This window comes from Adiantum capillus-veneris, chromosome 6 (genome assembly GCF_014529385.1).
Source record: "Adiantum capillus-veneris isolate H3 chromosome 6, ASM1452938v2, whole genome shotgun sequence".
Taxonomy (NCBI): domain Eukaryota; kingdom Viridiplantae; phylum Streptophyta; class Polypodiopsida; order Polypodiales; family Pteridaceae; genus Adiantum; species Adiantum capillus-veneris.
This window is the reverse complement of record NC_140936.1, coordinates 51,870,784-51,898,061: the sequence shown is the minus strand read 5'-3', so window position 1 is coordinate 51,898,061 and position 27,278 is coordinate 51,870,784. Positions and strand designations below refer to the sequence as shown.

The 27,278-nt window shown below is 43.3% G+C and overlaps 1 protein-coding gene across 2 annotated transcripts; it reads left to right on the top strand.

The window, feature by feature from the left end:
* The first annotated feature begins 14,835 nt into the window (after window positions 1-14,835).
* On the top strand, window positions 14,836-20,214 carry LOC147455502 (cellulose synthase A catalytic subunit 3 [UDP-forming]-like). 2 transcript variants are annotated; one of them, XM_086514263.1, is made up of 13 exons: window positions 14,838-15,354; window positions 15,709-15,914; window positions 15,990-16,104; window positions 16,197-16,386; window positions 16,580-16,846; window positions 16,992-17,337; window positions 17,431-17,568; window positions 17,655-17,780; window positions 17,865-18,077; window positions 18,156-18,429; window positions 18,583-18,779; window positions 18,883-19,233; window positions 19,307-20,214. In XM_086514263.1, the coding sequence occupies exons 1-13, from the start codon at window positions 15,159-15,161 to the stop codon at window positions 19,889-19,891; spliced, it is 3,204 nt and encodes a 1,067-aa protein (XP_086370389.1). In that variant the 5' UTR covers window positions 14,838-15,158; the 3' UTR covers window positions 19,892-20,214. The 2 variants fall into 2 exon arrangements, with proteins under 2 accessions (XP_086370388.1, XP_086370389.1); XM_086514262.1 differs by having other exon boundaries at window positions 14,836-15,354; window positions 15,709-16,104.
* Window positions 20,215-27,278: the final 7,064 nt, after the last annotated feature.

The following is a 27,278-nucleotide window of genomic DNA, read 5'->3' as shown; positions in this document are numbered from 1 at the left end:
CACACCCATAAAGACACAAAACTCACACGCCTTGCCAATTGTTGGTAGGGTTTGCATTTTAGGGTGTGCTGGATTAGAGATAGTGATTAGTGCTTTATATATATATATATATATATATATATATATATATATATATATATATATATATATATATATATATATATATATATATATATATACCAGCCACGAAGTGGCTTATCAGACGAAGATGATAGAGAGAGATGAAGGAGTACGAGCGGAAGTGTGACACGAGAGAGAGTGCGAGAAGAAGAGCACGACGATATGGTGAACTCACTCTACTGTAATGTGTAGAGCATAGTGAGTTCTTATTAGGTTTTTACAAAAGAATATGTGTACATACCTGGCAGCCCGCCCACTTACCTGGGCGACCACATTGGGCTTTATACCCCAACAACCTCCCACTTAAAGTCCAATGTGGTACTTTAAGTGTGAGAGAAGCTACTATACAAGCTAATATACAAGAGATGTAGAGAAGTGATGTACTACCCTACACCTAACTGCTTGCGAAAATGCGCAAAGCTCTCTGAGGGAAGTCCTTTTGTAAGTAGATCAACAGGATTTTCTGTGGTGTGAACTTTGACAAGCTGAATTTGCTTATCCTCGAGCATTTCCATGATGAAATGATACTTCACATCCACATGGTTTGTCTTTGAGTGATAAATTGGATTGCGAGCCAGTTGTATAGCACTCTGACTATCACAATATAACACGCGCATCTCTTCTTTGATTCCCAAATCTGTTACTAGTCGATTAAGCCAAATTGATTCTTTGCATGCCTCTGATGCTGCAACATATTCAGCCTCTGTAGTAGACTGAGTAACACAATCTTGTAATCTAGAACGCCATGATACTGCTCCAACAGCCAATGTAAAGACATACCCTGACGTAGACCTTCGGTTGTCTAAGTCACCTGCATAATCTGAGTCTGTAAAACCCTTTACACTTAGCTCCTGACTCCCATACCATATACGCATACTCTTTGTAGCTTTCAGGTATCTCAATATTCCTTTCAATGCCTCCCAATGTTTCTTGCCTGGGTTTGACATGTATCGACTTACTACTCCCACTGCAAATGCAATGTCTGGGCGAGTAGCAATCATTGCATACATCAAACTACCCACTGCAGAAGCGTATGGAATCTTATCCATTTCAGCCTGTGCTTCCTCAGACACAGGACAATCTTGTTTGCTAAGTTTCACATATGGTGGCAATGGAACACTCAATGCCTTTCCCTTCTCCATATTGAAACGTTACAAAGCCTTGTCAATATACTTTGTTTGAGATAACCAAATCAACTTCTTTGATCTGTCTCTCTCGATGCGCATGCCAAGTATATGACTTGCCTCACCCATGTCTTTCATGTCAAATGATTTTGCCATCTTTGACTTCAAAGCTGAAATTTCTTCAAAGTGCTTGCCATCAATCAACATGTCATCCACATAGAAAATAAGGATTAGCCAACTACCATCCTTAGCCTTCTTTGTATATAGACAGTGATCGAACTCACTACGTTTGTAGCCTTGAGAAAGCATAAACTTGTGGAATTTATGGTAACATGCCCTCGGTAATTGTTTTAAGCCATAAAGACGCTTTAACAACTGGCATACCAAATCTTCCTTGCCTTTCTCAACAAACCCTTCTGGCTGCTGCATGTAAATTTCCACATCTAAATCACCATGCAAGAACGTTGTCTTGACATCCATTTGGTGCAACACCAAATCTAATATGGCAACCAATGCAAGAAAGCATCTCAATGTAGTCATCTTGACCACCGGAGATAAGACTTCATCAAAGTCAATGCCTTGTTCTTGCTTAAAGCCCTTGGCAACAAGCCTTGCTTTGTACTTTGGCTGACTATCATGAGCGGTGATCTTATACCTGTAAACCCATTTACAAGGTAGAGCATTTTTGCCCTGTGGTAATTTAACTAGCTTCCATGTCTGGTTTTTATGCAGAGCTGTCATCTCGGACTGCATGGCCAATTGCCAATTCCCGGAGTCCTTCATTTGCACTGCTTCCTTGTAATATGAAGGCTCATTGCAATCAGTCAACATGACATAGTTCATAGATGAACAAACCGATCAGGAGGTCGCGTGATACGTCTAGATCTACGCAAAATAGGTGGCTCAGGCTCAACCACAACATGTGGTTCCAATCTATCCTGTCCTTGCTCCTCTTGAGCCCTGACATTTTGTCTTGCACGTGCAGATCCATCTTCTTGGAAGACAACTCTTCTAATCTCCTCAACCCTCTCTGGTTTAGAATGATCTTTGGCTTCATTAAAGTGAACATCATTGCTGCGAATAACCTTTCTGGATTCGGGATCCCAAAGTCTGTACCCCATCTCACCAGAATTACCATAGCCTAGAAAGATGCACTTTCTACTCTTTGGCTCAAGTTTGTTCCTAAATTCCTTTGGAACATGAGTATATGCCTCACAGCCAAAGACTCTGAGATGCTTGTATGAGGGCATTTTGCTTGACCATACCATCTCTGGCACTGAATCCTTCTGCAAAACCTTGCTAGGAGATCTATTTACAAGATGAACAGCTGTTGATACAGCTTCAGCCCAAAACCCATTTGGCAGCTGTGCATTAGACAACATACTTCTGACCTTCTCTTGTATGGTCCTATTCATCCTCTCAGCAACACCATTTTGAGGAGGATTGTAAGGAGCAGTAAGTTCACGTTTTATACCTTTTGACTCACAAAAGTACTGAAAGGCCTTTGAAACATACTCTCCACCATTGTCAGTGCGTAAGCATTTAAGCTTCTTGCCACTCTGATTCTCCACAAGTGTCACAAACGTTTTGAAAACACTAAACGCTTCATCCTTGTGCTTGAGAAAGTAAACCCATACTTTCCTTGAGTAATCATCTATAAATGTCATAAAGTAAGAAGCTCCCCCTAGAGATAGGTTAGGCATAGGTCCACACAAATCACTATGAAAAAGTGCCAACTGTGTATCTCTTCTATTGCTTCTATGCTTATGTGGCTGCTGTGTTTGCTTACCATACAGACAATGTTCACAGAATTCAAAATCATTAAATGAAAAGCTAGGCAAATAACCAGAACGAGACAAGATTTCCATTCCCTTCTTGGACATATGTCCTAACTGGCTATGCCACAAAGAAACGTTCAGCTGCTCGGTTACATTGATTACATTTTTAGAGACATTTGATACATAAATCATGTAAAGTCCTCCAGACTTTACTCCGTGTGCTACTGTCATAGAACCCTTGGATATCTTCCACATATTCTGTCCAAAAGTGGTGACGTAGCCAACATCATCAAGTAAACCTGTGCTGATCAAGCTCTTTGTAATTGCGGGAACATGTCTCACATTCTTCAGCATGAAAGAAGAGCCATTCTGAAACTTCAATTGAACATCTCCAACACCTAAGATCTCACATGTCTGCCCATTGCCTAGCCGAACATGATCTTTAGTGGTCACATAAGAGGTAAACCACTCCTTGTTTGGAGACACATGAAGTGATGCCCCTGAGTCTATAATCCAGTCACTCAGTGCATTTCCATCAGATGCTGTAAGAAGAGTTGAGTCCATTGTATTCTTCAAGAAGTAGATGTCTCCTGACACTAGACTGTCATCCTCTACAACAGTGTTTGTCACATTTATTTCTTGAATCTTCACTGAGGACTTGTTCTTCTCACCATGGTGTTCAGCTTTCTCTTTGCCTTTTTCTGCTTTCCATTCTCTGCAATCTCTTTTCATGTGACCCTTCTTGCCACAGTGGTAACATTCTATGTCACTCTTGCCTTTAGCACTGCGGGACTTGCTACGAGACTGATTCCTCTTTCCACCTTTGTACTTTTCTTTGGTCCTTCCCTTGACAACTAAGGTTGTTCCTTTGCCTTTGTCCATTGTCTTTCTATTGGTTTCTTCAATAAGCGGACTTCCTTCTACACCTGCTATGTTCAAACCATCTGGAGATGCAGAATTACTCAAAGCTGTGCGAAAAGTGTCCCAACTTTCCGGCAATGTGATCAACAGGAACATAGCTCTAACAGGTTCATCAAACTTGACACCTTGAGCTAACAAGTGATTGTAGATGGTGTTGAATTCATTCAGATGATTGGACATAGGTGTCCCTTCTTTCATCTTCAAGTCAACAAGCTTCTTAAGATAGTATACCTGTGAAGTTGCACTCTGCTTCTCATAAAGATCACTCAGCTTTGTCCATGCTTCATAAGCCGACATCTCGTCTGCTACATTGAAGTAAACGCTTTTTTCCAAAGTCAGCATAATGGTAGAAAGTGCCAATTCATCCATTTCGCTCCATTCATCTTCGTCCATATCTTATGGTTTTATCCCCTTGAGCTTTATAGGTTTTATCTGCTTCTTTTGTACCAACACGTGCCAAATCTGCTTCTTCCACAATGGGAAATTGGTTCCATCCAGCTTCTTGATATTGTAAAGAGCAGTGGCATGTGATCCAGCCATAGCTACGCTTCACAATAGTTTACTTTCCTGGGAAAAATTCGGCAGAGTTTCCCCTGTAAACTGACCTCTGAACCAATATCAACCTGATGAACTAGTGGATGTCGCCTACAGTCTGTGTGTAGATGCGCCCGTGTCGTATGTGACACGCCTCCAAGAACTGTGAGCCGTCCTTCGATGTGTAGTCAGCCACAAATCAACACTCTGGGAGTGCCGATATCCTCAACACCTGCAGTCATAGGCCGAAACCCCAAATTTGTAGAGTCGGGTCTGCACCCGCTGAGACCACGTAGTCGAAAATGGCCTGCGCAGAACTTTCGAAGCCGAACGGTGGCCGAGATGACCTCAGAATGAAATTCTGAGAACACCAAGGCCTTCGGGCTGCCCCACAGGAATTGGGGCCGTGTCTTCGCCTGTCGAATCTCACTCCAATCTGAGCAGGTGACTCTGGCTACCTGCAAATGCTGCCCCGAGCCTCGATCTGAGCTCTAATACCAGTTGAAGGAATACGAGTGAAAGTGTGACGCGAGAGAGAGTGCGAGAAGAAGAGCACGACGATATGGTGAACTCGCTCTACTGTAATGTGTAGAGCATAGTGAGTTCTTGTTAGGTTTTTACAAAAGAATATGTGTACATACCTGGCGGCCCGCCCACTTACCTGGGCGACCACATTGGGCTTTATACCCCAACAAGAGAGAGAGAGAGAGAGAGAGAGAGAGAGAGAGAGAGAGAGAGAGAGAGAGAGAATTGGCCCTTGATGGTGAGAGGGGCCACTACTTTGTTGTAAGGCTGGCAACGCGTCAATGATTGAGCCTCGACCCAACCCCCTTCATTTTTAACACACTAATTGACTCTATAAAAGAAGCCTTAGAGGAGAGTTGAGTTAGGTATACTTCCAATATTTTCAGTGATGATTAAGACTTACCTTAAATATTATTTTTGTTTTAAAATATTAAATGGATCTTTTTATTTCACCTTTCATTCACACCCTCACATGGCGTGACTTCTCTTGCATTCTATTCTTTTAGAATGCTAAAGTGAAGCTTCACCTTGCATAATTCTAGTAAATTCTATGTATATATATATATTATTTATTTATCTCTCTCTCTCTCTCTCTCTCTCTCACACACACACACACACATATATTAATGAAAAAACCATGGTAAAGGGAAGAAAAATTGGTGAAATATGTGAACTTAGTTCAAAAATCTTACAAATTTCACATTTTTTTATAGTATTTTCAGTTTGCTTCTTTGCAAGGAGAAAACTTAGTCGCTTAATATGAGAGACATTCCTGAACAATGTTTCACCTTATATAATTCTAGTTAAAGTCAACCTAATAATTTTATCACTTTCTTCTTGTTTTAGAAAGCCATGGTGACCCTTTCACTTGTTTTTTCACAGAATCTTCTAAGTTAATGAGGTTGGAGCCTATTCGATTGCAAGTGCATATATCAACAAGAGAACTTTGCATGGTTCTTTTTTATTTTTGCCATACTCACAATTGCGAGTTGAGGTATTTTAGAATAACTCAAAAAGAATACAATTGCCCTCAAGCACTACAAGTGCCTTAAGGGAACTAGGGTTCCAGCACAGACTTGCACACATAAATATGATACCAAACTAGAAATGATATTCCTGCCCTCTTGAGTATTCTAAGCAGCTCAATGCCTGCATCCATTCTTTATCCTTGTCAGTAGCCCCTCTTCTTGCTCCTTCAGCATGTATGAGCTCAGTGCTCAGATGCACAATATTATCAAAATGAGATACATCCAATTTATCCTCAAAAAATCGAAGGTTCCTAGACTTCCAAACCTAGTTCAGGGGGCAGAATTTGGTAATTTGTGTGCACACCAAAATGGCATGGTTTTGTAAACCACGCCATCCCTAGATCAGGTCGTACGTAAAGAATATTATCTTCCAAGTCCTTCGCACCCATTTGCAAACCCTAGAGTCAGCCCCCGCGAAGTAGGGCACTTGCTGAATAGATGAAGGGCGTCTTCTGAGGCTGACTTGCAGCTAGAGTAGGTGACTGAGCCGATCCGTGCTCACCTTAATCCCAGTGGGCAAAGCTTCCCAGAGCACCTTCCAGAGGAATACATTTATGTATTCAGAACCTTTATTCTCCCAGATGGTGATAGCACTCCTTTGCCAGCATTCTTTTGACCAGCTTTTCTTCCAATTTCTGCTAGTGGGGCAAATCAATCCGCTTTGTACACCAGCACATTATAGGTACTCTGGGCCTTGGGAAGCGAGAACACTTTGTCTTGAGGTCAATGCCAGGCCCTCCAATACATTTTTGATCCGCAGACTGGTGGAGATGAGGATGTCATCACTAACTTTGCAAGGTTCTTAATACTAGCAACATAAACTTTTCCACTAATGAACATTTAAATGTAACGTTTCACTGACTTCTTCTCCATTTAGATCTAACCAAAAGTAGTCACCCCATCAAATTTGAGGAGTAGAGTGAAACTCCATGGCCTTAGCAACGATTATAAATAATATAAATATAGATAGAGTACTAAGTGTTTTGACTTTTTGGCAGAACTCAAGCTGGGTACTAAGTTTTTTGACTTTTTGTCAAACTCAAACTGAGTCTTTTTTTAGTACTTACTAGCTACCCTTCACTTTTGCATTTCAAATTAAATGTTTCTTAAGGTTTTCTTTGAATCAATTGGAGTGTGACAAGTGGATGCCCTCTCCTTCCTTGAAAATTTTAAGCTCCATTATATATTGATAGGTAGATGTTTTAGTGACTTCGCCTCCATTATATATATAGTATAGATAGATGTTCCAGTGACTTCTTCTCCATTTTTTTGCACCACATCACATTCTTTGGAGAGAGGGCAACGTTGGCTAACTCGGTCTTAATTGGTAGAGTGGACATCATTGAGGTACATGAGAAAAGATTGCAAACCTTTTTCTTTTTTTTTTTGCAAAACTCACAATTGTGAGTGGATAGTATTAAGAACAGAAATATACACCAATCCTCGAGCTCAGACCAAGCCTTGAGATTATAAGTTATCTACTTGGCAGAGAAACCACTCCTACTCACCGGCTTTACTTATTACAAGATGTTATGTATTGTTCTAGACCAGTCTTCTGAGGCTTGTTTGCCTCCGATCATGTGGATCATCACTCTGCACTCTTGCATGATTTCACAAAAGCTTGCCACAACTAGATCCCCCTCAAATACGCGCGGTTCCTTGCTTGCCAAATATGGTGCAAGAAGTAGTACCTGATTATTTGAGTGCAGACGAGAAGAGCAGGACTTCCCATCCTGTTACTACCAAAGAACAGATCATTCTTGAAGAACTTAATTTGCCATGTCCTTTGAATCCACTTGCATATTTTCCCAGCCATGCCCCTGATTGCTTGGCATCCCATGAAAAGGTGGGCTAGGTCTTCAATGGCAATTCTGCACCCCGAGCAACGATCGGAGCCGATGCCTCTTTCTTGTATCTTTACGTCTGTCGGGGCAGAGCACCCCACATCACTTTCCACATAAATATCTTCATATACTGAGGCCATCTTGGCTTCCAGATGTTCTCCATGACTCCCTCCCACCGTTTTTCCGTCCAGTGCCTATTCCATAATTTGTTGAGGGGGGGCTACACCAATTAGCCTCGTGCATTAATGCATGGTAAATGCCTTTAGAGTGTGGTTTCCCAAAGAGGCTACTCCCGGGCCATCTCCAAGCATCCCATTCAAAGTTGGATTCACAAATTGGCATCACCACCTTATCAAGCTCTTTAATCACCCTAAAGACTAGTAAGATCTCAAAGCCATCCAGTTGAAATTGGATGGCTAAAGAGTCAGCAGTTTTCTAGCACTTCTTGTTGCCATCCCAAAATTGCTCTAGTCGAACGAGTCCCTTATTATTCACCTTCCTGGCCATTTCTATCCAGTAAGGGCTTTGCGGCGGCCCCAATATTTTAGAGAGCCAAGGGAACCGGTGCAATATGGAGTTCTTAAAGTAACTGGTTACTTCCCCCCATTCCAAAGCCTTAGCAGCACTTTTGCACTTCCTCATCAGCTCCCCTGAGAGTGCACCAAATCTAAGATAAGACCACTTTGGGGCGATAAGTTTTTCGTGCATCCCAACCCCCTTCCACTTTCCCCTTTCGATCCCAGTGTCCTGTTTAGCCAATGAGACCATAAATTTGGCACAAAGGGCCTCAGCATGAGATGCAGGGTTAAGAATGCCGAGCCCTCCTTGGTCTACCGGCCGAGCAACTACCTTGCATCTAGCCCACTGCCATGGCCGGGAGGTTTTCGTGTTGTTCTTCCAAAGAAACCTTTTCACTGGTTTTAAGAATTCTTTCCAGTTACACTTAGCCATCTTGAGCACGGGGCTGAGGAAAGCAATATACGGGATCATAAAAGCATTGATCACTCTAATCTGGCTTTAGAAGGGTAGGAGAACAAACTTCCACCTTCTCATTTTGGCGCTTATTTTTTCAATGACCCATTGAAATCTTTGACAATGGGTTACGTCCACCCCTACGAGGGCTCCCAGGTGTCTAAATACACTCCCTTTTGAGATAATCTCTCTTGTCCAGATTGTAGGGTCAAATAAGTCATTCTCCGACAGGGAGATTAGTCTTGACTTCTCTATATTGCACTTGGATCCCTAAGCCACGACAAATGTTTGCACAATCTCCAAAGCTCTCCTGACAACTTGAGGGCACGCTCAAACCTTACAAAACCTTGCCAACACTAGCTTGTGAAAGGTACCTTAGGTGGCTTACGTGAGGGCCATCTTTTTTTTTTTCAATACTTGCACGAGGTGAGTTGTGTAGATTAGCACACACAAAAAGAATTACAACAGCACCATGCTCACATCGAGCCATGGAATCAAAGATCAAGCGAGTCTGGCTATACACGAAGCCACCCGATACAAAGGAGCTAAGTAAAGACCATCTTAGGCTATGGTCACACGAGGCTAAGTTATCCGTTATAGATAACTGGGCTAACTATGCTCAGACATCGCATTAAATGAACAATTAAGCCTCTTGCATGTTCGCATGAGGCCTAGTTTTATTCATTCACCCTCCCAACTAAGCCTTGAAATTCACAACTATGCCAAAATTGGCATAGATACAAAGGGTGGGCATAGTTATTCATTTAATGCTCCTTTTTGAGTGTGAAGAATGAGGCTTAGTTACATGTTCAAATAACTGATAACTAAGCTTCAAGTGACCATACCCTTACTAGTTAGGGCATCAAAAAATTGCTGAGGAAGACTATTGCCTTTCAAAGATAGGGCCGGCGGGCTTTGGTGGGGTTGTCTTGTTGTTGCTCGTATTGTTGCCTCCAAGTTCCCGTTGGCTATTATAAAGTTGGAAAATGAAAGGCAAACGAGAAATGGGGAGTGTCGGTGTATGGAGTGAGCGATGGGCAGCTGGCCACACGAGTCAGCATCCCCCGCTTAAATCCTCATCATCTCTCTAAAAGTCGCCCCTTCAAATGATCGGCTAGAAGCCTGTCACACTCTCTCTATCTCTCTACATTTCACATGCTACACGCACTCCCTTCCTATTTAACTCCTAACAACTGTAAAATCTCGCAACCGTACACTTTTTACCATGCAGCCACACACCAACGCCCCACATCAATAACAAGGAAAATTTCATTAGAAATCTAAATTTTATAGGAAAAAGAAATTCAATTTAAAGATGTTCACATAAAAGGAAATAGACTTTTATACACATCCATGTATTTACCACTGCACATTGTTGTACATTACACCTTCGAGGGGCAACAATGGGAACACCGAAGAGAATGCACCTTGTGAGCCTCGAACATCAAGAAGGTCTCACCAATTGAGCTACACTTCTTAGGTTAAAGGGTATAGATTGTCCAAGTCCCTCCTAGTATTTTACTAAATAGCGGAGATGCAAACCTCTTCGGCTATTTCCTAAAATCGTGCACATTTTAATGAAATATGTAATTTTTCTGTATCTAATGCTCACTCTCTCATTCCCCATGTGGTTATAGCAAAAAACAGGTTTTACATTGGTTAATTCGCTTAATTCTTATGTAAGCAAAACCGATAGAGGGTGCCCATTTCATAAAAACATTTGATGGTTAATCTAGCTTAATTTTTCTCTAGCCTAATCTAGCTAACCAATGGCAAGTCTGCATGTTCTCTCTCTCTCTCTCTCTCTCTCTCTCTCTCTCTCTCTCTCTCTCTCTCTCTCTCTCTCTTTGTGTGTGTGTGCGCGCGCATGCGCCCTTGGAGTAACCTCTTTTGTCGCTCAAGCATCTAGGTCTAGCAGTAGGCAAGTGCACTCAAGCCATCAACTTCGGAGGGTTGCTCTTGCATCCAGGACTACCATTAAATAGGTGCACTCACGATGTTAGTTGCAGAGGGTTTGTTGTTAAGCAATGTGCATTGTGGAGAGATGTAGAGAGTTTTCGTACTGCTCTGCAAGTAGACGGAGGAGGAGAGAGCCATGCACGCTATGAAGGTTGTCGTAGGTCTATGGAGCCCGAGAGAGGAGAGGTTGGCCAAGGGAGTGACCTGCAAAGGGGAAGGGGGGGGGGAGATGGCAAGGCATTGACATTGGGGTAAGGGGCCAGGGCTAGTGAGGCTTGTGGGCGATGGTTCTACATAGAAGCTAGGGGATCGGGGTCTTGAAGGTGGGGCATATGCAAAACCTTAGAGGGATGAAGGGAGGAATCTTAGAAACAATTTTATAAAAAAAAACGATGCATGTGTATGTGCCTACGATCTTTGATAAGTAATCAATTAGTGGGAATATGCACCAGTTTTGGTTTGTGATCGAAGAGCGAAAGGAAAGAGCTGTCAGATGTCGATAGATGTGGGGGTGAGCAACTAACAAGGCGGCGTGCGCAGGTTCGGGGGAGCAGCTAATACCGACGTGAGGATGATGAGCAGCAGGGCATCCCACCTTCATCGATGACAGCTAAATGAGGAGCCAAGAGGGATTGCAAAGTTTCTTTTTTCCTATATTAAAGCAAGGGTCTAGTAGCAACAAAACTAGCCAGACAAAGCGGGTAGCGCACAGAGTTGGACACTCTGAACCGAGCGCGAGTAGGTGATACCCATTTGGCCTCCACGATTGTGATATATTTAGTAGGTGAGATAACTGGTTAGCTTCCACTATCTCCACACCTACATCCTTTGTAGCTTCCCTCTCCGACCTCGCTCGTCTCCTACACATCAACCTCGACTTGCATGTCATGTACATGTGGCGACACACGACATCATCAACCACATCCTTTGCTTGTTGGCGACATTGCCCGGCCTCGGCATATTGCACTTGAATCTACCTCTTTGCCCCCTTTTGTTGCCCTTGATCCTGCCGTGGAGCACTCGCTTGAGAGAGAGAGAGAGAGAGAGAGAGAGAGAGAGAGAGAGAGAGAGAGAGAGAGAGAGAGAGAGAGATGAACAACTGAGAGCTAGAGAGATAGTTGTCGTACTGTCGACCACGCTACACATGAGGCCTCGATCTACATGCCAGTTGCTTGGGGCCACACGTGACACGATCATGTGTCCCATTGTCAACACCGCCCTAGCCCTTGCAATAGCACCCAGATTTGCCCCGTTGCCCCACCTTGTCGCCCTTGAGAGAGAGGTGAAGTTGAGGTACCTACCACTCGGGGGTTTGCTTCCTCAACTCGACGAGACGAAGCTATTCAAGGCTTAATCCATGCTTAAGCGCCCACTATTCGAGGGTTGTTGGGGACTATGCTTTGACTCCTCACTTGCACCCACTCTACAAAGCAGTTTGAGAGATGAGTCCGAACATAGCTCGAGGTGAAGCCGAGGAGTCTTGAGGAGCCAAGGACCCTGTCCACACCTCGAGGTGAGCTAAGTGCGATGCCTGCTTTGTGCAACACACACATGCCAAGAACTCTCTCTCTCTCTCTCTCTCATCTACGTGGCATATGCATGACTCAAAGAAAGGGGGGTTAGATCCTGTGGCTGCAAATGCTTGCAGCCACATGGATCAAACTCGTGTATGTTTTATTTAAATATAGATAAGCGATTAAATCCACTCACCCATAAACCTAGAACTCACAATTGTGAGTATAATATATCAACTAAAACAAAAAGTTACATAAACCTGTCATGGCCATATTGATCCATGACAGCGCAAGTCAACCACAACATCTTATATACAAAACTTAACCAAAACCATCAGATACACTGGCTAATCAGGGAGCCACCCCGCAGCATGAAGAAGCTGAGACCTGGTAGGGCAAGACCAAACGACAGATTGACCCAACCCCGAAGCATGAAAGCCACCACCCCAACACTCCCGCCCTCTCATTGGCAATTTTAGCATACCTTCGTGTCAATCTCACATACCAACGTGTTCTATTGGCCTATCAAAATGGACTAGCACAATGTTGATCCAGTTGAACAATGGGAGTAGAGATAATTAGCTTATTATTTTTCAATCGTTTTTTCTCACTCACTTGAGAGCATGTATACCATTCTAGGTCCATTTTGTTGTGTGTATATTTCTCTATGTGTGTGTGTGTGTGCGCGCGCGCTTGCATGCAAGACTCTCTAGAGTTGTGCGCTTTGCCTTAGGCCCGGTTCAGATGGGTGGAGGAAAAGAGAGCACGATTTCCTACCAGCATTGTAATGTATTCACACACCAAGGAGATAGAAGTAACAAGGCAAATGCTGTTAGATGGTTATCGTTGATGTTGCATGACAATAATTGGCAGGAAATGAGATGAAATCCATGCCAACTTCGTGCCATCAACTTTTTGAGTGATAGATCCTTCATTCCGAGGGGGGGGGGGGGGGGGTGGGGGAGGGGCTTCTCAAACAACTTGGGGATGGGTGGCAATTCCTCTTCTGCTTGTGAGCAACCATGTGGTGATGAGACATCCTTTGCTTAGTGCTGCTTGCTACAAGCGGAAGAGCAGAGGGCCCACCAAAACTACATACTACAACGAATAAATCAACAGATTTGCATACTTGGCAAACCATATACACACAAACGAGGACATACGATCTGAAAGAGATAGAAAGCGAGATAGAGCATGAGAGAATGTGCAAGTGCACCTCTTAGAGCGGAGTGCTACTCAAGCACGATGAGGCAGGAGAGGAGAGAGATGAGAAGATGAACACAGACACTGGGTGCAATCTCCCCCCGTGCAAGAGTGAGCATTTTCCTCTTGCACGTATTTATTTATAGATTTCTTGAATTCTCAGAATGATTACAGACTATCCTCCCATACATAATAATGACCATAGCCCATAAAGAGCACTGAATAATCAAATGTCTATAAACGTGTTATCCCTTCGCATAGTCCATAGCTTTTAACACATGTCAGCTGCATTAAATACATATTTATTCATTTTCATTACATTTTCATCCACACACACTGAAAGATTGCACCCAGTGTCTGTGTTCATCTTTTCTTGTCTCACCTCTCCTCTCTCACCGTGCCTGTGTAGCACTCCACTTTAAGAGGTGCACTCACACATTCTCTCCTGCTCTGTCTTGCTGTCTATCTATAGTGTGTCCTCAATTGTGTGTATATAAAATCTGCAAGGTATTATTCGTCGTAATATGTACTTTTGGTGTGTTTTGCAGGGCCTCTGCTCTTCCGCTTATAATATTGTTGCTAGTCTAAATTTAGCTTTAAAGCATTTTCAGGCTGCCCACCCAAGCCTGAGCCACATGTCCCTGGTGGCAAAGTAGCATTGGCTCGACAAAAGGAAATATGCTTCCGAACCCACCATCCCTACATGCGGCCTAAACCCGCAGACGCTAAAGGCTTCCATGACCTTTGCAGTAGGGAACCTGGGCATGCCTTGAGCTCGTGACATGTTGAACCTCAACCGTCTGATCTAGCCATTCAAGTCCCATTGCTGGGTGTGGATGTCACTGGAAGTGCAAACATTGTGCAATGTGAATTCTAGCATTTGAAGAGCGAGATAAAGTGCCTTCTGCACGTTGGGAGTCTGAATCCACCCTTAGAATGAGTGTTCTCGAAGTGACACAAGAGCCAACCCTTTCCCACTTTTATTTGCTCTATTTAATTAGTAGCCTATCCTATGTGCAACTCAAATGAAAGGGGTTGACACAAGAGCCAACCCTTTCCCACTTTTATTTGCTCTATTTAATTAGTAGCCTATCCTATGTGCAACTCAAATGAAAGAGCATTTGTTTTGAGAACTCTTGACAACTCATGCTAAACCCCACCCCACATGTCTCCTACATTTTCCTACTAGCCTACCCCTTTCTTACTTTCTACCTACCTACTCGTAGATAATAGAGAAGGTACTTTTCCATTCTAAACTACATGCTCTCTCTACCTTACCTCTCTCTACCATTGACATACTCTCTCTACCCCCCCTGCATGATCGCCCTCTTCATGAATCACGGAATCATCAGCTTTCCTCTCTGTATTCAGGCCTCTGCTGAGAGGGTTCTCTCTCCTCTTGCCTGGCAAATGCCCATTAGCTTCCATTACCCGCCACAATCGCCTTTTGCTTCAAGAGTTTGATCCAAGTCAAGCTCGCATTGCAGAGCCCTCGCTTGCATTGGTAGGTGACCCAGGAGGTGCTCGTTGTAGGCTAGGCGAAGGCTGAACCATTTCTTCAGGTTTGTTGTCTAATGTGGAAAGGGAAGGGAGGTTGATGATACAGTAGGAGTCGTCTTCTGCAGTTGCTGCTTCAATGGCGTCAGTTCCTCCATCATCTCGGCGGACTTGCCAGATCTGTGGAGATGATGTAGGCTCGTCTCTTTCAGGGGAGCCCTTTGTTGCTTGCCTGCATTGTGGCTTCCCCGTGTGTAGACCCTGCTACGAATATGAGCGCAAGGATGGGAATCAAGCATGCCCTCATTGCAAAAACAGATACGCGCGTCACAAAGGTCAGGCACTCTGTTCCGTAAAAATGCATTATCTTGCTGTAGATAGTTTCTCTCTGTGCAAGACTTGCATTTCTGCTTTCCTCTTCTGACACTCAATGTATGATCCTGTCATGCCGCAGCCCCTTCACTTGGTTTAGTACTATACAATCACTGGTGATTTCACTCTCCAATCCATGCATAATGCAATTTTGAACCGACTCTTCGTGAAGACGAAGTCCTTTGTTCCTCCAACTGGCTGTTCAAAGGACTTCATGCATAATGCAATTTTGAACTGACTCTTTAGTGAAGACGAAGTCTGTTGTTCCTCCTATTGCCACTGTGTTTCCATTTTGAATGTGTTGGTGCATGCTTCAGGGAGCCCTCGTGTTCCTGGAGATGAGGATGATGATGACATGGAAGATCTGGACAATGACTATGATTATGATAGCCATGAGAAGCAGCATATTGCAGAAGCAATGCTTCACGGACACATGAGCTATGGGCGTGGAGACGCGCATGACATGCCGAGGTCTGTACAAACAATTGAGCCTCAGACACCTTTGTATACAAGCGGTCCTCAGGTATGCGACAGGTTTGTCTGGATGAATTATGGAAGGGATCAGCAGTGTGTAAGTCCTCAAGGCTTTATAATGCAGGGGCCTATTGATTCTCAACCCATCTCACCTGATAACAGCATCCTTGGTGGTGCAAACAGTATTAGTGATAGCAAGAGGGTCTACCCGTTCCCGTATTCAGATCCTGGAACCCCAGGTTCAATAAGTTTCTGTAGCAACTGCTCTAACTTTAATTGGTGATCAATTTTGAAAAATGGTGATTGCTGATGACTGCTTCTGCTTTGCCAGGTATAAGCAAGTCTACTGATCTTTCTAGAGACTATGGCTATGGAAGTGTTGCTTGGAAAGAGAGGGTTGATAGCTGGAAGTCGAAGCAAGAGAAGTTGCAGATGACTACAACAGAGGGTGTGCTTCCAAGCAGTGGTAGCAAAGGAGATAGTGTGGACGAAAATGGAATGGATGGATCTGATGCGCCAATGTAAGCAAGCTGGGTTCCATTTTTGAGGTTCCGTTTGCAACGAGCGACTGTTTCTCATTGAAGAATGCTTTGTTGTCTGTCTGTCTGGTGTTCGTAGCTAAAGTTTGGGTTGTCACAGTTGTCAATTTATTTTCCATCATATGTTCTATGCGCTAGTTTTCCAGGTGATATTCTTGTTGTTTTCCTTGCCCAGGATGGATGAGGCAAGGCAACCCCTTTCTAGGAAAGTGAACATTGCTTCGAGCCTAATCAATCCATACCGGATGGTCATTGTTCTCCGACTTGTTATTCTCGGCTTCTTTTTCAGATATCGAATTCTGAATCCTGTTCCAAATGCTTTTGGGTTGTGGTTAACCTCTATTATCTGTGAGATTTGGTTTGCTTTCTCATGGATTCTTGACCAATTTCCAAAATGGTTCCCCATCAATCGAGAAACTTATCTTGACAGGCTTTCCTTGCGGTACTTGTCTATTCTATCAGAGTTTTCTATTCTATCAGATTTTTCTGATAATGTGCACCTTTCAAGGCTTCTAACCTAAGATGGTTACGCCATGCACATGCCTGTAAAAATTATTGTGTGACACTCTATTAACTTTTGTGTACAGATATGAGAGAGAAGGGGAACCTTCTCAATTGGCAGCTGTCGATGTTTTTGTGAGTACGGTGGATCCCATGAAGGAGCCTCCTCTTGTGACGGCTAATACAGTGCTATCAATTCTTGCCGTTGATTATCCTGTGGACAAGGTGTCTTGTTATGTATCTGATGATGGTGCATCCATGCTCACGTTTGAATCTCTATCTGAGACATCTGAATTTGCACGGAAGTGGGTTCCCTTCTGTAAGAATTTTAACATTGAGCCTAGAGCACCAGAGGTTTATTTCTCGCAGAAAATAGATTATTTGAAAGACAAGGTTCAACCTAATTTTGTGAAGGAACGGAGAGCCATGAAGGTCTGTTTGGGTAGCTTTCGAATATCACATGTTGTGTGTGCCCAGGTTTGAGCCTGGTTCCTTAATCTGGGGTTTGGTGCTTAATTTTCTCAGAGGGAGTATGAAGAGTTTAAAGTGCGGATCAATGCCCAAGTGGCCAAAGCCCTAAAAGTTCCAGATGAGGGATGGATCATGCAGGACGGTACTCCTTGGCCTGGTAACAACACCAGAGACCATCCTGGCATGATTCAGGTGAGGTTAACTTTGAAGTTATCCGAATTAATCTTTGAATGTGTATTCCCCTAGTGATCAAGGGGATTATTGGTGGCAAATTGTAGGTTTTCTTGGGTCACAGTGGTGGGTTGGACTCTGAAGGGAACGAACTTCCTCGCCTTGTATATGTCTCTCGCGAGAAAAGACCTGGATTTAATCATCACAAGAAGGCTGGTGCCATGAATGCATTGGTAACTTCCTTTTTGCCGATTGTTATGGAGTGTATGGTTTAGTTTAAATAATTCAGCTTCAAGGTTTGGTTTGCATTCGTGAAGGTACGGGTTTCTGCGGTCCTTACAAATGCTCCATTTTTCCTGAACTTGGATTGTGATCACTACATCAACAATAGCAAAGCTCTAAGGGAGGCTATGTGCTTCATGATGGACCCAACTGTGGGTCGTAAAGTTTGTTATGTGCAATTTCCTCAAAGATTTGATGGCATTGACCTTAATGATCGATATGCCAATCGCAACACTGTTTTCTTTGATGTAATTTCTCTATCAGACTATCCTTTTACTGTTATACTTGGAATCATGGCAATAATGATTGATTTTTCCTCTCTTTAGATCAACATGAAAGGTTTGGATGGAATTCAAGGTCCTGTTTATGTCGGGACTGGATGTTGTTTTAGAAGGCAGGCATTGTATGGCTATGAGCCTCCAATCCAGCCTAAGAAGAAGACAATGGCCTGCGATTGCCTACCTGGATGGTGCTGTGGGCCACGCCAGGGGAAGATTAAGTCTGGGAAGTCTAAGAAGGCTGAAAAGAAGAAGCCTCCTGTTAGAACAGATTCTACCGTCCCTATCTTCAACTTAGAAGACATAGAAGAAGGCATGGAAGGTGGGCGAGGTGCTTGTTTGTGGAGTGCAAAAGCGATTCGTTTGTTTGAGTCTCTAAGATTCAGCTAGTATCGCAATTCAAATGTAATAGCATTTGAATATTAGGAGACCGCATCATGTTATTGCTGAACCATCTTAATTGCTTTCCTGTCAGGATATGATGATGACAAATCGCTTTTAATGTCAAAGAAGAATTTTGAGAAGAGGTTTGGTCAGTCTCCTGTCTTTGTGGCTTCTACCTTATTGGAAGAGGGAGGGGTTCCTCAATCTGCAAGTCCAGCTGGATTGCTAAAGGAGGCAATTCATGTCATCAGCTGTGGATATGAAGATAAGACTGACTGGGGACTTGAGGTGAATGTCCTTAATCACTTTTACCATTCTAGTAGAGAAATTGCACAGGACCTGCTTTTTGTTTACGGTAGTAACTTGCATATTTGTTTTCATACACATGCAGATTGGATGGATCTACGGGTCCGTTACAGAAGATATTCTTACAGGGTTCAAGATGCATGCTCGTGGCTGGCGGTCTATCTATTGTATGCCTCCCCTGGCAGCCTTCAAGGGTTCTGCTCCCATTAATCTTTCTGACCGTTTGAATCAGGTGCTTCGGTGGGCTCTTGGTTCTGTGGAAATTTTTCTCAGCCGGCATTGTCCTCTTTGGTACGGGTATGGTGGACGGCTCAAATTGTTGGAAAGGTTTGCATATATAAACACCATAGTGTACCCTCTCACATCCATTCCTCTGCTGGTGTATTGTACTCTACCTGCCATTTGTTTGCTGACAGGGAAGTTCATCATTCCCACGGTATGATTAGAACAATTCTCTGGTCTTTTTTGCTTCTTTACACCGGAGCTCTCAAGGGTCTCCCTTTTTGCAGATAAGCAACCTTGCCAGTCTCTGGTTTATTGGCCTCTTTCTTTCCATATTTGCGACGGGTATATTGGAGATGCGGTGGAGTGGGGTAGGCATTGAAGAATGGTGGAGGAATGAGCAGTTTTGGGTGATTGGAGGGGTTTCCGCCCATCTTTTTGCAGTGATTCAAGGGTTTTTGAAAGTGCTCGCTGGTTTTGACACAAATTTCACGGTCACATCTAAGGGCTCAGATGATCAAGATCAGTTTGCAGAGCTTTACCTCTTCAAGTGGACATCATTGCTGATTCCTCCTACGACTCTATTGGTGATCAATTTAGTGGGAGTTGTTGCTGGAATTTCAGATGCAATAAGCAACGGCTACTCTTCATGGGGTCCGCTATTTGGAAAACTTTTCTTTGCTTTCTGGGTTATCGTCCACTTGTATCCTTTCCTCAAGGGACTCATGGGAAGACAGAACAGGACCCCAACAATTGTCATTGTATGGTCTGTGCTTTTGGCTTCTATCTTCTCTTTGCTATGGGTGAGGATAGACCCTTTCCTAGTGCGTGTAACCGGACCCAACCCTCTGAAGTGTGGCATTAACTGTTGAAAAAGTGTGCAAAACTATACAATCTATTGAGGGGAGGAGGTTATGCGTGGAAGGAGAAGCAATGTGTATATTATGACTTGGTGATTCAATTTTCTAGGCTGGTGGCTTCGACGGCATCGAAAGGCATTGAGGCCTCACCAGCCAGCTACTAGCACCCTATAAGCTGTAATTTTATTTGGAACAGTGAGGGTAAGTCTTTAGTAGCTTGTAAAGTGGAGCTCATGGCCTGTGCATTGTATGCAGGCAGCAAATAATGGGAAGGTGTAATGGTGAAGGTTTTGTCTCGGTCTCAAATCTTGTAATGTAAATTATGATTCATGGCAGCAATAGATCACCTGTCAAACTCGTTCGAATGGCTCTTCTTTGCTGAGAATGTTAATACATTTTACTTCAATGTATCGCTTAGTCCAACTCTGGGCTATATATATGGCTTGTAGGTAGGTTGTATGCTTGGATGAACATCGTGGTTGCATGCTATGGTTTTTTTTGGTGACATTAATGCTCAGGAGCATATTCTCTCCACTTTTCTAATGAATAATACTATTAATGGCATGCAATCTTGTGGCAACAATCATTAGTTGGGGAGGTGACATACTTCGGGTATTTGGGGACAACAAATTCTGTAAGTCATCCGCTAAAAATCAATATCCATTATGGTTTTTTCTGGCTAATAATGTTTATGGTTTCCAGATTTGAACTCATCAAAGATATGACTATTTGTACAAGCTGTCAATATGGGAAGTCAAGAATGTCGTTAACTCGAATGGTTGTGGAGAAACCTGATGTATTTTAAAACTTAATGTGGTATAGGGAAAGGACGTTTACTATCCTTTCCCTGTAACAACTGTGACCGCATGGCGACCAGCGGAGGCCAGGAGCCATGGCTGGAGCAGTTGTTACGAGGGAAAGGATAGTAAAAGTCCTTTCCCGGTCGTCAAGAGTCGGGGGATGGGGCCCACTGTCAGAGCTATGGTCAGAGCGCACAGTGAAGAGACGTTCCAGCTGCTGATGTGTTGGCTTCTCACATTAGGTTCCAGCTGCTGACTTGTCATCAGGAGAACCAATTCTGCATGCCGAGTTGTCTGCACGAGGTGCCATTCCCTGCGCTGATCGGGAAAGCAATGATTGGAGTCTTGAGCCATTCATTCCCTGTGCTGATGTGTAGCTCATCGGACGGCTTGTGCAGAGATTCCTGCACAGAAGGAAGTGTAGATGGAGGGCGCAGAACTGCAGCCCCCCTGCCCCCGACCTTGACGGACTGGAGAGGATAGAATATGTCCAATGTATTTATAAAATTCAAACAAGGTCGATTATTTTGCTAAATTTCCTATCTGGATCTTATCCTAAAGGGAATTTTGTATGTTTGTGAAAATATTTTTTCCTGCAATACTTGACACCCATCTTTAATCTACAGAGCTTAGTCATGATAAACTTATTTCCTTGAATTTGATAACAAGCCAAAGGTGTTAGTGTTCTGGCTGTCTCTGGTAGAGCACCTCTTGTTCTCACTCAAGCTTGGTTCTAATCTTGGGGACTCTTGCGTACTAGACATTGTAGGGAATGGTCTGCCTTGTGGTCAATAATGGTATATATGGTGTGGGCATTTTGGCTAAAAATAAAGCAAGTAGGCTTGTCATGTGGATAATACTTAGTACACTCCTTTGGCTTGGGGTTATATATATATAATCAGCCCCTTGCCTTCTAGTGATATTATGTTGATGTTGCCATTACTTTTTACTTGGTGGTGTTTATTTCCTGTTAAATCCGATGTAATACTTGGACATGTGTTGATTAGGTTTAATATGGACCAATTTTTGAATAGGCTTTGACTCTGGCTATTAGACCATATGGGCTTCGGATGCTTTTGGTACACACAAGGTAAGGTATCTGTAGTCTCTTGATAGGGGTACATACCTACAATGTTACCATAGATCGATTCACAGGTCGGAGGAACTATTGGGTCACCATGCATTGGATGTCTTCCATCCGTATCGACTTGTGCAACATATGCATCATCGATGAGGTTTTGCAATTATGATTTTGTTGACTGTGTTGCAAATACATATAGCATGCTACTCTTATATGGATTACAATTTCATTGTCAAAGTTGCCCACATAGTGGCTACGTCTATAGAGATGGTAGGCCTATAAGGAAGTGGTTGGCACCTCTCGACAACTAGCATACAAGTTAGTAAATAAGCATGACTAAATTTTTAGTGTTGCCTCTTAGCTTGTAGGCTCTTGCCCTTCGGATTGGCTCCATGTTTTGATGAAGGATACATGGTTATGGGCATGGTCCAATAGTTAACATCTTACTGATGGATTGTATCATTTTTAGCATATATTATAGATATATAGATAGCTATCATCGTTCTTTGATATAAACAAAACAAAGACTATCAATTTTGTTAGCGGTTTTTCACGCTATTTCATGCTGGCACACATGAGCTAGTATCCTTCACGGGGAGATTTCTCAGGTGAGTCTCAGGCCAAAACCTTATACTAGGTAGTCACACATACATGACTAAATGGTTAATTTTTTCTAGCATTTAATGGTCTAGAAACTTGTGTGTAGCAGAAAATAACATAGACATAGTGAGCATTTCATTAGAATAGATTCTTAATGAGCATAGCAAGAGTGCTTGGATGGAGAGAGAACAAAAAGCATAACACCTAGTTAGATAGGCATGAACAATACTTCAAAAAGAAAGAGAAATTAAGCTATTGACAACAATTGAGGACCGGATTTACATGGAGCCGGTCCCCCCTCCAAAAGGCTTTGTATTATAGGTTTCCCCCATCAAGGGAGACATTTTACAATACAATACTTTGTGTTCCTTCAATAAATTGATGGCGCAATGAAGATGGAAGCTTCAAGCACCAAGCTCACACTTATAAAACACAACATCAATTCCCTCACGGTCTCAGACCCAAGACCTCACACACCTTCGAAGATGGTGAGAGCTAGCGGGATATGAGAGTAGATCGAGAGGAAGAAGGAGTATTCTTATGAGAAAGAAGTATGTCTCCTCACATAATCACTCATAATAGCTTAGCATAGCTTTGTAATCAGCATGGTAGAGGAGATGACCATGCATTGGAGCTTGGCTCTTGGTTGGATTTGCATCACAAAGCCAAGAGTTGTTGGTGTAGGCCTCCCTTCTCACAAGCTTGGAGTAGATGATGAGCTGTCCATTAAAGCTCGAGAAGGAAATAGTCTTCTTTACTCCACACATGAGATTGTGTGAGTGTGTGTGTGATAATGCCTTGCCAAAATCAGTCCCCTCTCTCTCTTGGTCGACCCTTCTTGCTTTTTACTCATGATGGCATCCTATTGGACCCTGCAAAACTTAGCAAATGATAATTAAGAAGCATAAGTGATAGCCTTGTGACATGTGTCCCCCTTTCCCCTTTTGTGAGACCTTTAGGTATAATGCAATTAAACTCTCATTGAACCTCTTAGTCTTTTGACCGATAGGAATCATGCCGGTCCTTGGAGCTTATAAAAGTAACACTCGTTCCCTCTTTGGAGACAAATTCAAATTCTGCCAGTGCTAGTTGGGAAGGGACTCTACCGGGAAGGAGACACAAGTGATCGCTGGACTACGAAGCACGGAGGTCGCTTCTTCATGCAAGGAGCGACAGTATCAATTGTGAATTTTCCATATGAACTGTTGTCTCGTGTTTGTGTTTTTGCAGGTACTCCATCACAGAGAAGAAGCAGTAAGACCTCGGTCTATGTGTAGAGATTCGGGGAACGAAATAGGAAATAATCCGTAGAGCTTCACGCTCTAGGAACATATGGAAACATATTTGAGAGCTCGCCTCTAGGAAGTTCCCCGCAAGGGAAGGAACTGACCTTCGAGTCAAAAGATCTAGAATGGAGGGATCACTCCGATTCTTGTAAAGGATGGTGGAGTCAGCAATCATTGTTGCTGAGGACCCACACTCTAACTACAAAAGAGATACTCCAGCTGGAGCAGACCATCCATCATCAGGACCAGACACTTAAGTCTGGAAAGATTACACTTTGGATGCTTAAGGGACAACCGAGCATGAATTGGTACTCTATCCCACCAAACTCAAAAGATATGTACAAGCACTACAATTGAGGACAACTATTTAGAAGCCAATGGGATGTTGCCAAATGAATAATTTTCTTTTTTTCGTGAGTAATTTCTTTTTATTGAAATTAGGATATTCAAATGTGTGCAATTAAACCTTAAGGTTAGGAACTATAGATCTAATGGAGTTATTGAAAGCCATCAGGAACGAACAACTCTGATGTGTCATATGATGGGTGACATTAAGCATCGCGAAGGGGTTGTACCGTTAGTTTGGCAGGAAAGACCGAGAAACGGATATTCTTGATGCGTCATGTGATGGGTGATAGGAGCATCAAAAAGGGAATATTCCGTTGGTCTGGCAGAAACCTCGAACTGAAAAAAGGATTACGTGTAAAAACACAAGCAAAAGAATAAACATGGGTCTGAGAAGCTTTCTTTGAAAAGTAGAATATTTTTAAGTACTTTCCGGGAACCACGAATGCTTTCCCGCGAGGAATCTATGTTTGCATTGCATCTGTGTATGAGAAATGCACCAGGGGATACTTGGAATGTGAATGCATAGCACCATTTTTCAGCTCACTGAGTTTTATGAAGTTTTGTCCAGGCTCACGTTTTTTAAAAAGTGATCGGGCATCCACTTAATAAGTGGGTAGTCCACTTAAATTAAAGCAAGAGCTTAAAAAAAAAACACCACGGAATTCTATATGGTAGCTATAAGCACCAGTCCCCACTCTCACCTCTCTCTAATTACTGGCCGCTAGTCCTCTCTCTCTCTCTCTCTCTCTCTCTCTCTCTCTCTCTCTCTCTCTCTCTCTCTCTCTCTCTCTCTCTCTCTCTGTGTGTGTGTGTGTGTGCTATCTTTGGCCGGGTTCGAACCGGCTATTCCTACCGGTCCTTGAAGTTTATAAAAGCAACACTCGCTGGGGACATCCCTTGTGGGGAATTATCGAGAGACGAGCTCTCAAATCTGTTTCCATCTGTTTCTAGCGCATGAAGCTCTACAGACCATTTCCAATTCCGAAATATCTGAGCATAGGCTGAGGCCTTATTGCTTCTCCTCCATGAAGGAGTACCTGGAAAAACACGAACACGAGACAATTTGTATGGAAAATTCACAATTGATACATGTCGCTCCTTGCACGGAAAAGAGACCTCCATGCTTCGTAGTCCTGCAATCACTTGCATCTCCTTGCAGGTCCCTTCCCAACTAGTGTTGGAAGAATCAGGAACTAACTTTCGAGTCGGAAGATCTAGAACGGAGGGGTCACTCCGGCTCTTGTGCTTGTAAAAGAAAATTGTCCCTAATAAAGATTCTCTTTAAGGGAATAGCCCATCTTCTGGTCCCAAAATATTGTGTTGATCTTGTCTTGCATCTCTTTTGAGTTAAAAGATTACTTATTTTTACCTTGTTGATTATTTGCGTGCGCTCCCGTGTGGGACATGCATCCACATTCTCCTTCCTTTTTGGATCCCAAGTGGCATATAGGGTACGTTAGTGAGGTTTGGGAGTGGAGAGTAGAGTAGTATTAGGCATTGAAAATGTCGATCAAAATGATATCGCCCCTCTCTCCGCCGTGGCCACATTACTATCACCACCAACCGATGAAGGTGTAGAAGAGGAGAAAAACCAAGTTGTTGGGTCGATTGTAGGGCACTTTGGCTTGGCCGCTTCTTTCTCTAGTTTGTTGGCTTTGATGGCAATATTCTTGGCTTCAATACCTTCAACAACTTCTCGTTCACCTCCTTGCATATTGCTACTTGTAGTTCCTCTAGCTTAAGGAGGTGAGCGTGGATGTTGGTTGTGCCGGATTGCCTTTCAAAGCTGCATAGTTTGCACTTCCATGCACGTGCAACACCGGCCGATCCCAACACTTCGAAATGCACTTCATCTCATCGCACCCAAGGGCACACATTCACTCGATGCGGAAGCTTGCACCATGTGTGTGTGTGTGTGTGTGTGTGTGTGAGAGAGAGAGAGAGAGAGAGAGAGAGAGAGAGAGAGAGAGAGAGAGAGAGGCGGTGTAGAGCTTGAAACTTGAGCCTTGAGCAAAAGAGGGAGGGAGGGAGAGTGAGGGACAAATATCAAATGGAGCTTGAAGCTTGCGGGTTGAGCCTTGAGGCTTAAAGCCTTGAGGCCCAATAGAGAGGGAGAGAGTCTTGAGATTTGAGGGAGAGGGAGATCCTAGAGATGAAGAGATTGAGAGAGGGAGAATGAGGGAGAGATATATCTTTGAGCTTCAAGCTTGAGCCTTGAGGCCCAAGGGAGAAGGAGAGATTCCAGAGAGCCTTGAGGGAGAGGCTAGAGGCTAGAGCATGTGAGCCTTGAGGCTTGAGTTTGAGAGCTTGAGGGAGGTATGAGCTTTCAACCTTGGCTTTGAGGTATTATATATGAGATCCCTCCCCCTCCCCCAAACATTCACAAGGTGCTACCCTTCTACAAATTTCAAATAAAAACGGTCATTTTTCCAACTGTCATTCCGCTTCCCTGTTCCAAACCCTATTCTAGTGGCCGTTCCATTAGATGTTCTAGTTACACCCTAGAACGGGACGTCGTTCCATTCCCGTATCCATATTGGGTGCCAGTCTCTATTGCGAGAATAGGAGGGACCCGTTCCGCCTGTTCTTTGTTACTCTCGAGTATACAAAGTAAGTCTAATTTCTTCCTGAGATGGGTAGCGCACATGGTTTGGCCATCTTGGATGGTATTGTGAGATTTCCAGGGTTGAGTTGTTTCACTTGTTTCCCCCATCTTCATGGAGCTCGTACAATGAATTATGTTGTGACTATGCCCAACTTCATCCCATGTATTGATGATTTTGTGGTAGGCCCCAAGTCAATCGGCGTGCCAATGGATCATATTGTTCTTGCTCTTATGCTTATGTTCCCTTACAGTGTAGCTTCACCATCGCAAGCACCAAGGCCCACTCATTATACAATTATGAGGGAGACAAACTCTATTTATACCAATGAGTATACATACGCCTATAGGTTGAGGAACCAGGGCGCCCTTTTCATGAGCGCACATAGATTTTGATTATGCCGCAATACATGCCTTCCCACATAGCCACCCTTTGGAGAGACCTCATTTTGGGAGGATGCCCCAAAACAGTTGGTATCATGAGGGTGCAGAGAGATGAGAGTCAAACTACATAGGGAGGTACTCATGGGCATTATAGCTCACAGATAGTCACATGTCACATGTGCACTTCACTTGAGCTACATGGACATGCTTCTGCTATAGTCTAGCATGAGTCATTAGCTAGGACCTAGACTGGCACTTTGTGAGCCTCTAACAAGACATCATGCCCAGGCCGATCATA

Coding starts and splice junctions, on each gene's coding strand:
- LOC147455502 (XM_086514262.1), top strand. CDS start 15,159: ATGGCGTCAGTTCCTCCATCATCTCGGCGGACTTGCCAGATCTGTGGA. Junction 15,355..15,708: donor CAGATACGCGCGTCACAAAG/GTCAGGCACTCT, acceptor TGCATGCTTCAG/GGAGCCCTCGTGTTCCTGGA. Junction 18,780..18,882: donor AGACTGACTGGGGACTTGAG/GTGAATGTCCTT, acceptor ATACACATGCAG/ATTGGATGGATCTACGGGTC.